The sequence below is a fragment of the Mus caroli genome, chromosome 10 (assembly GCF_900094665.2).
Source record: "Mus caroli chromosome 10, CAROLI_EIJ_v1.1, whole genome shotgun sequence".
NCBI lineage: Eukaryota > Metazoa > Chordata > Mammalia > Rodentia > Muridae > Mus > Mus caroli.
In genome coordinates, this window is record NC_034579.1 from 94136922 (window position 1) to 94152175 (window position 15254).

Consider the following 15254-nt stretch of genomic DNA (forward strand, 5'->3'; position numbering starts at 1 on the left):
TCCCCTCCCCTCCCCTCCTCTCCTCTCCTCTCCTCTCCACTCTGTTTCTTTCCATTCCTTTTTCTTTTTTGTAATTGTTATGTTATTTTTTTTCTATTTTTGTGATTTATAATACTTCTATCTTTTCCATTCTCCTGTGGTTTTTATGAACTTTTGTGTTTCTTAGTATATCCTCTCAGTTTTAATTTAGGTGCTGAGCACTGCAAGTAAAATACCACATAATGAGTGGCTGAGGTTGTTTTCCTGTTGTCTGCATAGCAAGTGGAACAGCAGTAGGTTACTTTGATTCTGTTGGGTGTGGTCTTTGAGGCCTTATTAAGAGGGTCATGATAGGCGATATACTGTTTGTCCTTTCTGTCATGTGACAGTAGTCACTCTAAAGACAAGGCTGTCACTCCTAAAGTCTAATCTTTCCAACTTTAACTGAGAGCTTACTCAGGCTAGTCATTAAGACCTCTCTCCCCTGGGGAGGCTTATGTTATAGATTTTGTCTCCCAAACAATACACAGCTGCTGAGATCTCTGATTGGTGCCTGAGACTCTCGAGGCTATTTTTTCAATGATATCTTTTTTATTGTTTGAGGGCTCCATATATGCAAATAATGTGTTTGGATCAAGTATATGTCATTTTGCTCCTTTCCAATGTGTGTGTGAGTGTGTGTGTGTGTGTGTGTGTGTGTGTGTGTAAGCCCATGGAGATTAATACAGAGACTCACAAGTCATTGACATGGGGGAAAAAGAGTGATAGAGTGTTCAACTCTCAATGTGTCATCTATATCACATGCCTACAACCCAAGGTTCAGTGATGGTCATGTAACATCAGGTAAGAAGATTGAGAAAGGCAGAGATAGTGGATGTCTGGGGCAAAGCAGTATTTGCCTGACACAACAGCACTATAACACACACACACTCACATGCAAATGCACACACACACACACACACACAAATGCACACAGGTGTACATGTGTAAATAAACACATCTCTCATACACAAAGACAGTGGTTTTTCAAAACAGTTTGCTTAATAGAATAAATTGCATGGTGAAGTTACCATTAACTATATATGTGGTTTTTAAAACAACTCTGCATATTTATTTTGAAAAAAAATTGAAGCCCTGGGAAAATGAAACTGGCTTCATATATCTGGAGATCTTATATGAAACGTAAGTTAGATGTACTATGAATATATCTAAAGATTACTCTTAAACAGAGACATTGGGAAGATCACTCCTATCTTGAAAGGTAGTCACATGCCTCTTTTTGCTCTTGCTGCCTACACTTTTGTTCCAGGAGGTGACTGCTATGCTCCACAGAGGATCATATTTCTTGGAGTGGATGAAAGTGAAGCATTAACTGAAGACAAAGAAACCACCTCAAAATGCTCAAATGTCAAAGGTAATTGAATCACATTATAACATTGACACATCTGTACTTGGGGTAGAGAAATTAACCATACACCCTAGCTGTTATAAAAATCAAATATAATCAAGAGATAATACATCAAAAAAGTACTAAATAGGACACCAGAGCCCCAAGGCTCTAGAGTGGCTGTGTACTGAATTGTTTTATGTTTTATAGCCTGCTTTCTAGACTGAAAAGTTTGTCTGTTGGAGGATCCTGCAGCTATAAAGGGACTGGCCTTCTTAAATCGCAATAAGACCTTTCAAGTTTTCTTTTGGCAACTTAAAGCATAATGACTGAGTTTCCTTAGAAATACTTCGAAGAGACTCATTCTCATGAATGACATACGTGTTATACAATAATTGCTAACCACAGCCTGCGAGTACTCCAGGGTAGTGGTTCTCAACCTTCCCAATGCTACAACCCTTTATTACAGCTCCTTATGTTATGGTGGCCCCCTGACCATAAAATGGCTGCCACTGCTACTTCATAACTGTAATTTTAGTACTGTTATGAATCATAATGTAAACATATGATATGGAGGACATCTGAGATGTGACCCCTGTGAAAGGGGTTATGACCAGCAGGATAAGAATCTGTGCTTTAAAAAAAAAAAAAAAAAAGAATTTGTGCTCTATAACTCGAGTAAACATCTGCTCTAGAGCTCTGAGCTACTTCATCTGTCTGCAATTTGGAGTGCTCAGGTGGCCAGATGCATAGGAAAAGACATTTGTGTCAAGTGATTTAGTGGAATATTTATACGAAGATCTCTTATATTGGAAGTTAATTTTTTATGTCTAATCTACTAATGAAATTCATGTAAAGAAAAAAAAAGCTAGTTTTAAGTTTAGTTTTAAGGTTACTATCTAGCTAGCTATAAATGAGTGCCTAATTTAATTATAATTAACAAGGCTCTAAATTAAGCTTTTCAACTTCACTAGCCCCAATAACAGGTAGCAAATAGACATGTGGCTACTGGCAGTTATATGAAACAGCACAGATTTAGAACATTCTCATAACTGGGAAAAGTTTATTGGATGGTCCCACTGCTACTCACAGGGAAAATGAATGTGGCTCTACTGAAAGGGTTTTGAGAACTTAACATAAATGGGCTCATTCATCAAAAACTATGTGATTGACTAAAAACAAAATCTCATGGAGATGTCAGAATGTTAGCACAAAATTCTCATGTTTTGCATTGCAATGAAAGCTAGTTTTAGATTTTTGTAAAAAAGAAAAAGTTTTATCAGTACTTGAGGGGTAGGGTTGGCAATTAGAAAAGTTTACCCATGCCCTCTAGTAAACGCCAGATACATATAATAGGTGCACTCACAAACAGCTTCTAATACTGGCATTTTATCCTCTTAACTTGCATAGAAGAAAGCAAGAATGGTCTTCATCCAAAGCATCCTCTAACTACTCGCCTCATGACTACAACGCATGTGTTAAATGCCACTGAGAATATCAGCATGAAGTGCAGAGAGAACCCCTCTTCAAGTAAGACAGTCTTATCCCTTTCCTTGTCTTATTATGGGTGTACCTTTAGGATTTGAGATAGAATTTGAAAAGGAAAGGAAAGAAAGAGAGGGGAAAAGTGTCCTTTGAAAAGTCTACACTAAGAAGTAAACAAATGATATCTTTAGGTTCAGAGTCCAGATTCTGATATAGGTGGTAGTCAATTATATCCACTAGTTAAGGTGCATACTGACAGGAATGCCAACCGCCTCTGCAGAAGGCCACTGGCACATCATGTTGGATTTTGTCTGTCATGCAATATAATATATTGGCAGCTTTGTAATAACTGTGGATCATTGTTCTTGATTTGGCTTCTCCTTGGCAGTGGTGCTTTGAGCAACTTCTTGGTTCCTTCTCTCCTTCCCTCTTAGTGAGGGTTTCCATTGTCGTTGAAGAGACAACCATGACACAAGCAACTCTTACAAAGGAAAACATTTCATAGAGGCTGGCTTACAGTTTCAGAAGTTTAGTTCATTTTCATCACGGCAGGAAGCATGGCAGTGTGCAGGCAGACATGGTGCTGGAGAAGGAGCCGAGAATTCTACATTTTGATCCACAGGCAGCAGGAGGAGACTGGTTTCCACGCTGGGTGGAACTTGAGCACTCAAGACCTCAAAACCTGTCCCTTTAGTGACAATCTTCCTCCATAAGACCACACCCACTCCAACAAGACCACACTTCCTAAAAGTACCACTGCCCATGACACAAACACTCACATATACGAGTTTATGGGGGCCATAATTATTTAAACCACCACATACCCCCTGTTCCTTGTTTCATTTGCTCAACTTCTTTGATATTCTTGGTCCTCAGCCACTAAAGGAGAACGACAATCACTTTCCTCAGGAAACTAATGTTAATGATGTTAGATGTTAACAACTTATGTGTGGGAGTCTGGGAGTGGACACGGGCATGATGCATGGTGAAGAGGCAAAGATTCTGAGGGCTTAAAGCTGAAGCTAAGGTTGAAGGTTAAGGCAAAGAGGGATCCATTAGCCTATTAATAGAGGCTTCCTGTAATCTCTACACAGACACTCATTTTCCTTGTGGGCATTGGTAAACAACAGAATGCCTCTACAAAATTGGTTTCAAGGTCTCTGAAAAAAAAAATCCTTTGAAAGTCTTGAAAAAACTTAGAATGCATGGGATGTGAGTGTATCAGTCTAAAATGTGGGATAAGTATGGTTGGAGTCTTTCAGCTTCTAAAATTCAGCCTCGCTCAACCAAACTATCTGTATATCCAACCTCAAAATGCCATACAAAGATTAAGGCAAAATTCAATAAAAGTACTTTATGCATTAACCTAATGTGTAAAGAAATGGTAGTACAGGCTTAGAAAATACAAAAGGATTTATTTTGAAGATAACAATTGCGACCTTAAAATAGCATTATCTTCGATTTGTAATTATGATCAGAGTGCACTTTTCTGTTCTTTTTAAGGAGTCTGCACAGTCCTTTGGGGAACAATAAGACATATTTTAAAAAGGAAAGCAACTTATCAAAAGTTGTTTTCTCATTAATGTGTTTCTAAGGGGGACTTTTTTGGACACTTAAAAACCAGTTGTTCTTTGTTCTAAAAGCTTGTTTTAGAGTGCCGTGCTTTTGGTTGATGTGAGAATGCACAGATATGTAATTATCACCTCAGTTATTTTTTTCACATAAAACTTTCTCTTAAAAACTGTAAAAAAAATTGTATCTTCTCCAAGTGAATGATGTCCAGCCAGTGAGGAAGCCTCATTTTAAAGGTGTGAAGAAAAGAAAATGGATTTATGATGAACCAAAGAACTTTCCTGGCTCTGGAATGCGGAGAGGTAGAATATCCAAGCGTTTGATATTTCTAATTATAATTTTTCACTTTCAAGTAACTTAAAGTCTACTTTAAAGTTTACCCAATTCTCCTCTGAACTGAGTCATTCTTTAGCTTGTATCATCTTCTGTCTTGATACCCCATGCTTCATGTGCAGTGTATTTCTATGAATGTGAATCCGGCCCAGTTCTTCCCTCATCTCTACTCCTTGATTTTACAGCAGTGCACATCCCAAATCCCAAACATAAAATGAGTTACCATCATCATAATAAAAACCGGAATGCCGAGAACGCCTCCTATACGCATGCTCCAAGAGATGCAGTAAGAACTGTCACACTGAACACCCCTCCCCGAAGCAGGCCCACGAGCCGGTCCTACAACAAAGCTGATGTCAACAAGGAACCCAAACTCAACCTCTGTCCAGGTGAGCCTCTTTGTTGATGCGGTTCACTCTTGACTGCACTTTGACTTAGGATTTCCCCCACGGGAAGCTGATCTCCACTCCTCCCTCCCATTGCTTTTCCTGGACCAGCATCACTGTAACATCTTCAATAGTGGCCGGAAGATAGCATCCATGGGCAGTCAGTCGTGCACATGATTTAAAGGCCACAGAAGAATACTCACGCTGGGTGCTGACGGGTTGCCGCTGTACCTCCCTAAAGCTTTGCCTCCATGCTCTGCACTCTGTTCACCCTGGGTAGTTTTATTTCGCTAGGGAGGATTATTTCTACGTGGTTGACATTTTCTCGTTCCACTAAGTGCACTGTCCAATTATTACTGTCAGACTACTACCCTGGCTTTTCTTGAGGACGTCTTGATTACTTTCAGAAAGGGTTAGTGTGAGGGTTAACTGCAATATTTCTGACAACCTCTCATCGCTCCCACAGGACCTTCTAAATCATTTCATCATGTAATAGGCAAAGGCATGGCGTATGTCAGGAAAGACAAGGCCACAGGGGGAAAATCGCTTTCTCTTCCTGCTTTAGATGAGTTTTGCTCTTTTGAAGTTGGGTTTCAGTTCTCCCGACTTAACAAAATGCCAGTCAGTTCTCTACAATTCACACGGTAGCTTTGTATTCACAGTGGGATTTGGGGAGTTCCAACTGTCAAGAACTTTTGGAAACAGTAGCTAAGGGCTCGATGTCAGTCTTTAACAACTTAAGTTGACGTTTTTGTTTAAATTATTTGTTGTAGAATACAACAAATGTATGGATGGATGTAGTGATGTATGGATGCATATGAGCAAATAAGTATGCACTCAGAGGAAACTTTTAATTTAATTACTATTATGCTTTTTTTTTTCTCTGAAATACTGTGACAGCTGTGAAAGCTACAGTGCATATAGCACAATCTTTTGCCAAAGTCTAGATTTGTGGAAACTGAACACACCGGCAATTGTACTTGTTATCTGGCTATGCTTCATTCACACAAATATCAATCCATAAAAATGACATACGCCAAAAAGAAAATTCTTGGTATTGTTATGAGTCATGTTCTGAGATCTATAGTTTTGTAGTAATAACCTGAAAACACAAATAAAATAATGTTTGGGAGTCAAGAAAAAAGACCATGACTTTATAGATGAATTAGCTGTGAGTGTGTGTATGTGTGAGTGTGTACCTGCTCTGAATTCCTTGGGTCCCAAACTCACTATTTCTGCAGTCACTGTATTCATAGAGGCCACTTCATAAAAGGAAATGTAACTTGTTATTGTTTTAAAAGAAAAATTAAAAATATTTATAAAGTAGTTTATTTCTTGGGTGGAATGTTAAATTTCTTTTAGCTTTTGAAATAATATAATTATACCATTTCTCTCTTCCTCCAGGCCCCCACCCCAACCCACTCTGTGTTCTCTTTAAAGTTCATGGCCTCTCCAAACATTAGTAATACAGTATGTTAAATCACAGAAGAAAGGCTGTGAAATACTGTATTTAGATACTGTTCTGTCTACTAGAGTAGCCTCATGGGACAGAACCTTAAACCCAGAGACTTTTGTGGATGCCAAAAAGTGCTTGCTGATAGAAGTCTGTTATAGCTGTCTCCTGAGAGACTCCACCAGTACCTGACAAATAGAGAGGTGGATGCTCCCAGCCTACCATTGGACTGAGGACAGGGTCCCCAATGAAGGAGCTAGAGAAAGGACCCAAAGAGCTGAAGGGGTTTGCAACCCCTTAGGAGGAACAACAATATGAACTAACCAGTACCCCCAGAGCTCCCAGGAAATAAACTACCAACCAAAGAGTACACATGGTGGGACTCATGGCTCCAGCTGCATATGTAGGAGAGGATGGCCTAGTTGGTCATCAATGGGAGGAGAGGCCCTTGGTCCTTTGAAGGCTTGATGCCCCAGTGTAGGGGAATGGGGTAGGGGAAGGGGGAGGGGAAGGAGGATTTTCAGAAGGAAACCAGGAAAGGGGATAACATTTGAAATGTAAATAAAGAAAATATCTAATAAAAAGAAAACAAAAGAAAAGGAAATGAACTGTAATTTGAGAGCTTTGCAACCATGTTGCTGATCACTTAAGTGGAGTTATAAAAGTCACTTGTTTTCAAATGGTAGAGGAAACACATGAAGGATAATTCCTATTGCTAAGATGTTTATAGCTTTGAAATGCTCTTGGAATATAATTGTTTTATCCAGCCATATTTCCTTTATTTTTCTCAGATAAACATATGTCAACATCGTATAATGGTTCAGCCTGGCGAAGAAGAATTCCTTTTTCAAAAACTTATTCAAAAACTGAAAAGGTATATCCAGGTAAATACACCCTGGTTGCCGCAGACCCTCTGGGCCCCTTTGTCTGCGTGGAACGGGTCTTTAGTCGTGGGTGGGCAAAGTGTCGGATGAATTGACAGACAAATGCACACAGGAGAGGTTGTGTAGAATCTGAATGTAATTTGTCAAATCGAGCATCAAACTTTTTATACAGAAGACAATAAGGAAGTTGGGTGACATACTTGCAAAGTACAAAGAGGTTACTGGATTCTTACATAAAACAGAGGAATGCAAACACAGAAAGTCTAACGGGAACCACCTGGGATAGAATTCATTGTTAACAACCGGGATCAACAAGGGCTCCACCTAAGATTCACTTAATCTTAGAAGCCAGGGTCAAGGGCTTCGTGCCCTTGCCATAGTTCCTATTTTAGTCTAGTGTATAGTCCACCTTCCCCTTAGGCCATTGTAAATACCTGTGTATGGGTGTAACTCAGCTATAGTCTTAGAAGCCAGGTGTGAGGTCTTTACTCTACTAGGGCAAGGGCTTTCACACCCAAGTCATGGTTCTAATTAGGGAGTTCCGTTCTTGCTAACCATCTCATGAATAATGCAATACTCTAAAACCACAACCGATCTACTTCCTAAACCATTGTAAATTCCTGTATATGGGAGCGACTTGGCTTTTATTCTAAGTGATAGTGTAGTACCAGAGGCTATTCTGAATGTCACTGTATAGCAACATTCTTCCTGAATTCCAAGCCCATGGTCTTGCTCAAGGACTTTCTAGGACTGTGGGAACACTGGCGGAAGGCTTTAGCTATGTCAGAATTCAATCTTAAAAGGCATTTATAATAGGATAATACTAAAAGAGAGCACGTGGATCCATACACTAGACTCGGGAATGGAAAATTAATGTATGGGTTAGAGAGAACCCCAGACTCCAGGAGCAAGTTTCTGTGAAACTCTTTTGCCTCATGAGTAGCTTTTAAGCCTCAGCCTGTCAAGCTGACTCAACGGGAGAGCGTGGCACCTGGTGACTTTAATGTGCCATGTAGTTCTGAAAACAAATAACAAGTTCTAAGCTCCAGAAACAGGTTTGAGAACACTTAAAACTGATAAGAATTTTAAGATCACTTAAATACATATGAGGCCTGGAGAGTTAGTGGTCCCTAGTACAGTGGCAAGATAATGTTATTTTGCTTCATGGTGTTCAGTTTTGCCTATTAATGTGTTATCAGTATAAATAACACACTGTCTTGCTGAAGTTATCAGAGACAAACGTAGGCTAATATGGTCTAGCGGTGCATAATATGATCACCAAGAATAGGGTATCAGTATGGTGTTATACATTTTCCTCAATCAGAGAACAAGAATGCAGGAAACCTCAGGTTAGCCATTGGTAGGAGTTCTGACCATAGGTGGGTCTTTTGCTAAACAGGTTGATGTCTTAGTCTGCTTAGAAAATAGTTACAGTGGATACAAATTACTTGTCAGACAATGACTCTTTCCAAAAGAGATAATTGAGGCAGAGAACTTATATCTAAATAGAGATCCCAGAAATTTTAAAATATTCTGAATCCATAAGCCTTTACACCAGGACCTTCTAGAAGGTTCACATAAACAGTCACATGCTGTGACTTTCATCACAGAGGGATGCATTTGGAACACTAAAGATGTGGTCTTTGCTCGACTATTGCCAGAGTGGCTACTTTTGTACCCCAGTAACCCCTTTTCCCTCCCAAAACCAAATGGTTAAACAGTAGCCATAGAAGTACCAGGGCTCAGAAACATATGTCATTCAGCATGTGAGTGGGCACCTCCTATGTGTAGCACAGAATATATACACATCCATGTAGGTCTGGATTGCACTACTTAGGTGCAGTGTGTGTGTGTGTGTGTGTGTGTGTGTGTGTGTGTGTGTGTAGCTTTGGAGAGAATGTCTGTGTCATGTGGTTTCTGGAAAAGGCAGGTGCTATTCCACATAAAAGGTTGAAGACAGGTTCTTAAAGATTCTATGTGTCAAGGTTACATAGATGGACATCACACTGTCTTGTGGGTCTCAATGAGGAGTGAGCCCTTGTAAGAGAGATTGGGGAGTGAATGAGCCATGTAGCATTCTGGCTACAGGGGAAGGGATGAACTTCAGAAAGATACGCTTGTTGTTTAACTCTACTGGGGTGAGGGTGGTACTTAGCTGTAATCTCAACAGATGGCCTCTGACAGAGACATAACTAGAAATCAGTCTAGCACCCAGGGAGCAAACCCTTGTTTACAAAATTAAGGTCCATGTCATCCCTACAAGTTTATTAGAAAGGTGGAGTTTCTATATTAGACCTGCCGTGATCGAATCTCATCTTAACAACATGGCCAGGTGACAAGGCTGTATGTTACCATTTTAAAACCCTAGGAAGGTTATCTGACTCAAGACACAGCTACATCAGATGTGCTGAAATTATGTATTCTCTTTGGCCCATTCTCCTTGACTCATCCCAGAAATTAGGAGAAGCAGCAAGCACAGAGTCTGGGAGAGGAACACAAATGCAAGAAAAACCTTTAAATATCACTCAATTATGAAAGCAAAGTGACTAAGAAATCACCAATTCAAATAAACTTGTATACAAAGGTCTATAACACCAGCAAGAATGAGGACTTAAACTTAAGATACACACACACACACACACACACACACACACACACGCACGCACGCACACACATACATATATATATAATATATATAAAATAATATATATTATACATATGTGTTATGTGTATTATATTACATATATGTAATATAATATACATATATGTGTTATATATACAATTATATATTTATTATACAATACTTTATAAAAGGAATATCTAGTATATTATAAAGCACACATTTGTTTTCTTCCATGCTTCTTGGAAACTGGCAACTCCCAAATTCATCCTTTCCAGTTTTTGCGTCATCCTTAGACCAAAGAGAGAAAGATTAGCTTGTGTTTTTTTCCCCATGCATACTCTTGCTAGGGCACAGAACAGCCTTTGTGGCATTTCCCAGTGGACAGATGGATTGCTGGAGGGAAGAGAGAAAGCACAAGCTGCCACTTGCCTGTTCCTCTGAGGCACTGGCAGCCAAGACCACAGGAGTGTGAACAGACCAGAAGAGTCTTTTGGGAAAATGTTACATGAGTGTAGAGGGAGAGGGGAGAGAGGGAAGAGGGGAGAGAGGAGAGAGAGGGGAGAAGGGAGAGGGGAGAGAGGGGTGAGGGAGAAGAGGGGAGAGGGGAGGAGGGGAGAGGAGGGTTGTCTGCCTATGAGAATCAAGGACACAAGCTGAAGGTGGGCAGACAGATTTTCATTGCCAGTCTTCCCCGTGGCCATATGTGCCTCCTGATAGGGATATACCAGAGTGAATATGGAGACACCTGTCTTCCTATTAACAGCTGTTCATTCCATTCTCTCTAGGCGTCCCCTAAATGCAGGCTTCCATGCAATATTAGGTCAGTCTTTCACCCACCCAAGAAACCTGGTAAACTTGAATGCTTGAATGGTATATTTACAATTGAATGGCTAAAGCTCCATCTTGGTTTTTTTTTTTTTTTTGCCTTTAGATTATGTTCATATATATTTCATGGTGATATCCCAGCAAAAACGTCAAGAAAATTAAGTATTTTGTGTATTTTGTTATTAGAGCCAAGAAGAAACGGGAGTAAGTAAGCCTGGAGGTTGAGAGAAGAGGAAAATGAGGAAAGAGAGAAACTCCAGCAATCATCTGATTTACAATCAAAAATGAAAATTCAAAGAATGAGATATTCAAGTACTGCATAGGATATAGTGGGTAGCCAACGGTGATAAAACGCAAATTCTGAAAATAAGACGCAGGAAGAACATTGTGCTCTTTCAAAACTGATAAAATGCAAATTGCAAACAGCTGCCTGTTTATTTATGTATGTCTGGGATTCATTCGATACATTTCCACAAAACATTTAATAAAATTTCAAAGTTTGGCAATTAAAATCATCCTTTAATCGTGAGCAAGTTAGAGCGCAGAGACTGCGCGGTGAAGTTGGTGCTTTCATCTCTGCTGTTTGTGATAATCTTCACTGAAAACAGCTCCCGCCTTTTTCCCCTCCTGGATTTTAGGTAGGACTCTCAGAGGCAGTTCATAAAGCATACACAAATTCAACAACGTCCCAGGGCTGCAGTTGGTGAGGAGTACCTTGGCAGAATTTTAATATGAATATCCTTTGATGCAGCAGAGACAGAGACAAAGTTGGCTTATCATGCAGGAAATTTGCTGAACAGTATCTTTTAATTGGCAACTGAAAAAATTGCTGATATGGGCCACAGTCAAAACTGAAAAGCAAACATTTTCCTGTACCCACCCCCAAATCAAAATTATATGATTATAATGGAGCAAAGGAGATTCTTAAAAAAAAATAGTGAACTGATATAGTTCCCAGAAGTATTACTGTAATTTCAAGTCCTCAGTAACTCCAGAAGTACAGACAGAAGTGAGGGTCCAGGCAGTGGTGACATACACCTTTAATCTCATACTTGGGAGGCAGAGGCAGGCAGATCTCTGAGTTTAAAGCCAGCTTGGTCTACAAAGTATGTTCCACAGTGAGAACCTGTCTCAAAACCAAAAGAAATTAATTTTTGAAATTTTACCCCCAAATCATTCATTTTCAGTGTTACTAAAAGGAGAACCCAAATGCTTAGCTCTCAATCTAAAGGAACGAGTATGAAAACATGTAACATGGTGAAAATTGACAGACTTTTCTTTAATCAGCAAAGAATTAAGGTATCGGGGAGCAAATCTAACAAATAGTTGGAAAAATAATAAGGAAGATGAATTACTATCTTAGAAGCTATTACAGATTTATCTGTAGGGCATTTTGTGTGACACAAAATAATTTAGTCACAGAAGCAAAGATACTGTAAGACCCCCAAAGCTGGGCCTCTGCTCAAGTCCTGGGATGAGCTGGCCGGCACCCCAATGACTCGAGAGAAAACCACACCTGATGCAAACTGCAAGAGGTTTTATTATCAGCTAGCTGAGGACGAACTCCTTCCACCGTGCAGGGCAGGGGAGTTCAACGCCGAGCAGTAACAGTAACAGCTTTAAAAGGAAAAGTGAGGAATTGGGAGGAGTTGGGAGGAGTCTGGCTACAGCTCTTCTCTGGTGGGGGGCAGGGGGATGGGTGTCCTTGGCACAGGGAGCCAGGCAAGTGCCTGGCTAGGTCTTTTTTTTTACAATTATCGCATCTCTGATTGTAAGGTATTGAAACAAAAAATGCTTTTTGCTGGCTATAGAGAACAAAGAGCTTCTTTCTGGCTGTATTTTTAGAGATCGGGGAAAACAAGCTTTGGGACCGTCCAGGGGCTTTACCTTTCAGGGAGAAACACTTTAAGTCGGGGTCTCACAATACCATGTTTATCTTTCAGGTAGGAGGTAAGTAAACAATACAGATTTCAGCTCAGGATAGCTGCTATTAGACGTTGGCAGTGGGCAGGGGGTGGGACGGTAGGATGGTGGGCTTGGAGTCGGGGGTAAAAACTTTAGATGAAAGAAACCCAAAAATCAAGATACAGGGAATAAGTTCTAGTGTTCTACAGCATAGAATGGCCACTAGAGTTCACAATTAGGTAAGTTATTGTACTGGCTAGTTTTGTGTCAACTTGACACAGCTGGAGTTATCACAGAGAAAGGAGCTTCAGTTGAGGAAATGCCTCCATGACATCCAATTGTAAGGCATTTTCTCAATTAGTGATCAAGGGGGAAAGGCCCCTTGTGGGTGGGATCATCTCTGGGCTGGTAGTCTTGGGTTCTATAAGAGAGCAGGCTGAGCAAGCCAGGGGAAGCAAGCCAGTAAGGAACATCCATCCATGGCCTCTGCATCAGCTCCTGTTTTCTGACCTGCTTGAGTTCCAGTCCTGATTTCCTTGGTGATAAACAGCAGTATGGAATTATAAGCTGAATAAACCCTTTCCTCCCCAACTTGCTTCTTGGTCATGATGTTTTGTGCAGGGATAGAAACCCTGATTAAGACAGTTATGAAGGTATAGAAGTGAGGTGCTTAAAGATTTCAACGTAAAGAAATGATGGGAGCTGGCAGCGTGACTCATCAGCTAAGGGCACCTTGGCTCCAGGCTTGGTGACCTAAATTCTTACTCAGGGCACCAGATGCTCGAGGAAGAGAACTGACTCTAAAATATTGTTCCTGATTTGACCAGTGCACACTGCAGGTGTTGAAATATCACAGTCCAGACCATTAATACGTACAATTGTAAACTATGCGTCTATCAATACAAAGATGCTAATTATCTCTAGATTTAACTGTTTTAATACGACATCAGCCAGAGTCCTTTGGTTCTTCCCAGGAAACCTCAAATTTATTCTAAAGTGAGTGTGAAATTCCAGAGTGGTCAGAATAGCTTAAGAAAGGAGCAATAAAGAAGTATGAAATATAGGTTTGCTCTGAAGGGCAAGAGTAATCTTCAAATTACTTGAAGTTAAATTTTGATTTGTTACTGGTTATCATAGGCACTGCTATAGTATTTGAGACAACCTTAAAGAATAATATAGAAGACCTCTTACACGGGCTTACATACCCTTGTGATGTGATACACCACAGAGGAAGGGTTGTTGACTGATGCAGAAAGGAATGCCTGTTAATTAAATAAGAGGGAATTCCTTACCTATTTGTGAGGAAGGAAGACAATGGATTCCTAAACTTGAACAATAAATGAGTTTTCAGATTAGTTAAGTGAAAATTTATAAATGCTCTATGTTGGATGGGTGCCTGAGTCAGAGAAAATTTATAAATAGACTCCCTGAACAAGATTTTGATGAACTTAAGCTGGACAATGTTTGGGTAAAAGAAACATAAAACAATATGCTTCCCCCCTTCTTTTTGCTTTGTATAAAATTCTATAATATATTTACTATACTTAATGGAAAACAAGCATGGAATACAAAAACACTTGCCAGAAACATTGTGTTTTGTACAATGACCATGATCTATTTTTAAATTCACACAGATCCTGGTAAAACAAACTCACCAAATAAAAGACAGTGTATTTGAAAATATTCGGTACTGGCCTCTGACACATCTTCTGAAGATGTTCTCATTGGTTCTCCTCTCTTTAACTTTATGTTCCTGGACATACATAAATTATCTCACACTACAACTGCTAACATTTTTTTTTCTTTCTTAAGTTCTCTTATGTTAAATTCACTTAGGGAGACCAACTAATTTGTTTCCAATTCTAGTCTTCATAAGTATTGATGCTATCTTTAAAAAAAATTATTTACAACCCAGCCATTGTCCCCCTTCTAGTCTCCCCTCCCACAATTCCACACCCTATTCCTCCACCCCGATGTGCCTTACTCCCCTGCTCTCCCAACACCAGGTCTACCTTGTCCCTGGGGCCTCAAGTCTCTCAGAGACTTGGCACCTCTTCTCCCACTGAGATCATCTTTAAGGAAAGCTCACTACACACACAACCTTTCCTTTGGGGGGGGGGAAATATATATATGTGTGTGTGTGTGTTTGCCACTGGCTATGATTTGACCTGGAGATGGAAGTTCTAGGCCCACAATTTCTTTGGATTTGTAATTATTTTGTCACAAGTTGGTGTCTTTCTTGCTGGGAAAAAAAAAATAAAAGACTTGTAGTTTGCTCCTGGCACAAAGGCAGAAGAAGAAATTTATGCCATTTGTGAGGTGATTAAAACAGACCATCCTAGGAAGACAGGGATAACTCTGTGTTCCAGTTCCATCTGCTTTGAACGGCTCTCTCTCCACAGTGTGTGTGTGTGTGTGTGTG

General features: G+C 39.9%; 1 protein-coding gene across 1 annotated transcript in view; it reads left to right on the plus strand.

Annotated features, from left to right (window-relative positions):
- Positions 1-11429, plus strand: part of C10H12orf50 (chromosome 10 C12orf50 homolog) — a 28041-nt gene extending 16612 nt beyond the window's left edge. Inside the window, exons 8-13 of the mRNA XM_021174590.1 lie at positions 1289-1393; positions 2777-2896; positions 4621-4725; positions 4942-5145; positions 7387-7479; positions 11114-11429. Of these exons, the coding sequence (XP_021030249.1) occupies positions 1289-1393; positions 2777-2896; positions 4621-4725; positions 4942-5145; positions 7387-7479; positions 11114-11139 (653 nt within the window). The 3' untranslated portion in view covers positions 11140-11429. The remainder of the gene's footprint in view (positions 1-1288; positions 1394-2776; positions 2897-4620; positions 4726-4941; positions 5146-7386; positions 7480-11113) is intronic.
- The last annotated feature ends 3825 nt before the right edge of the window (positions 11430-15254 follow it).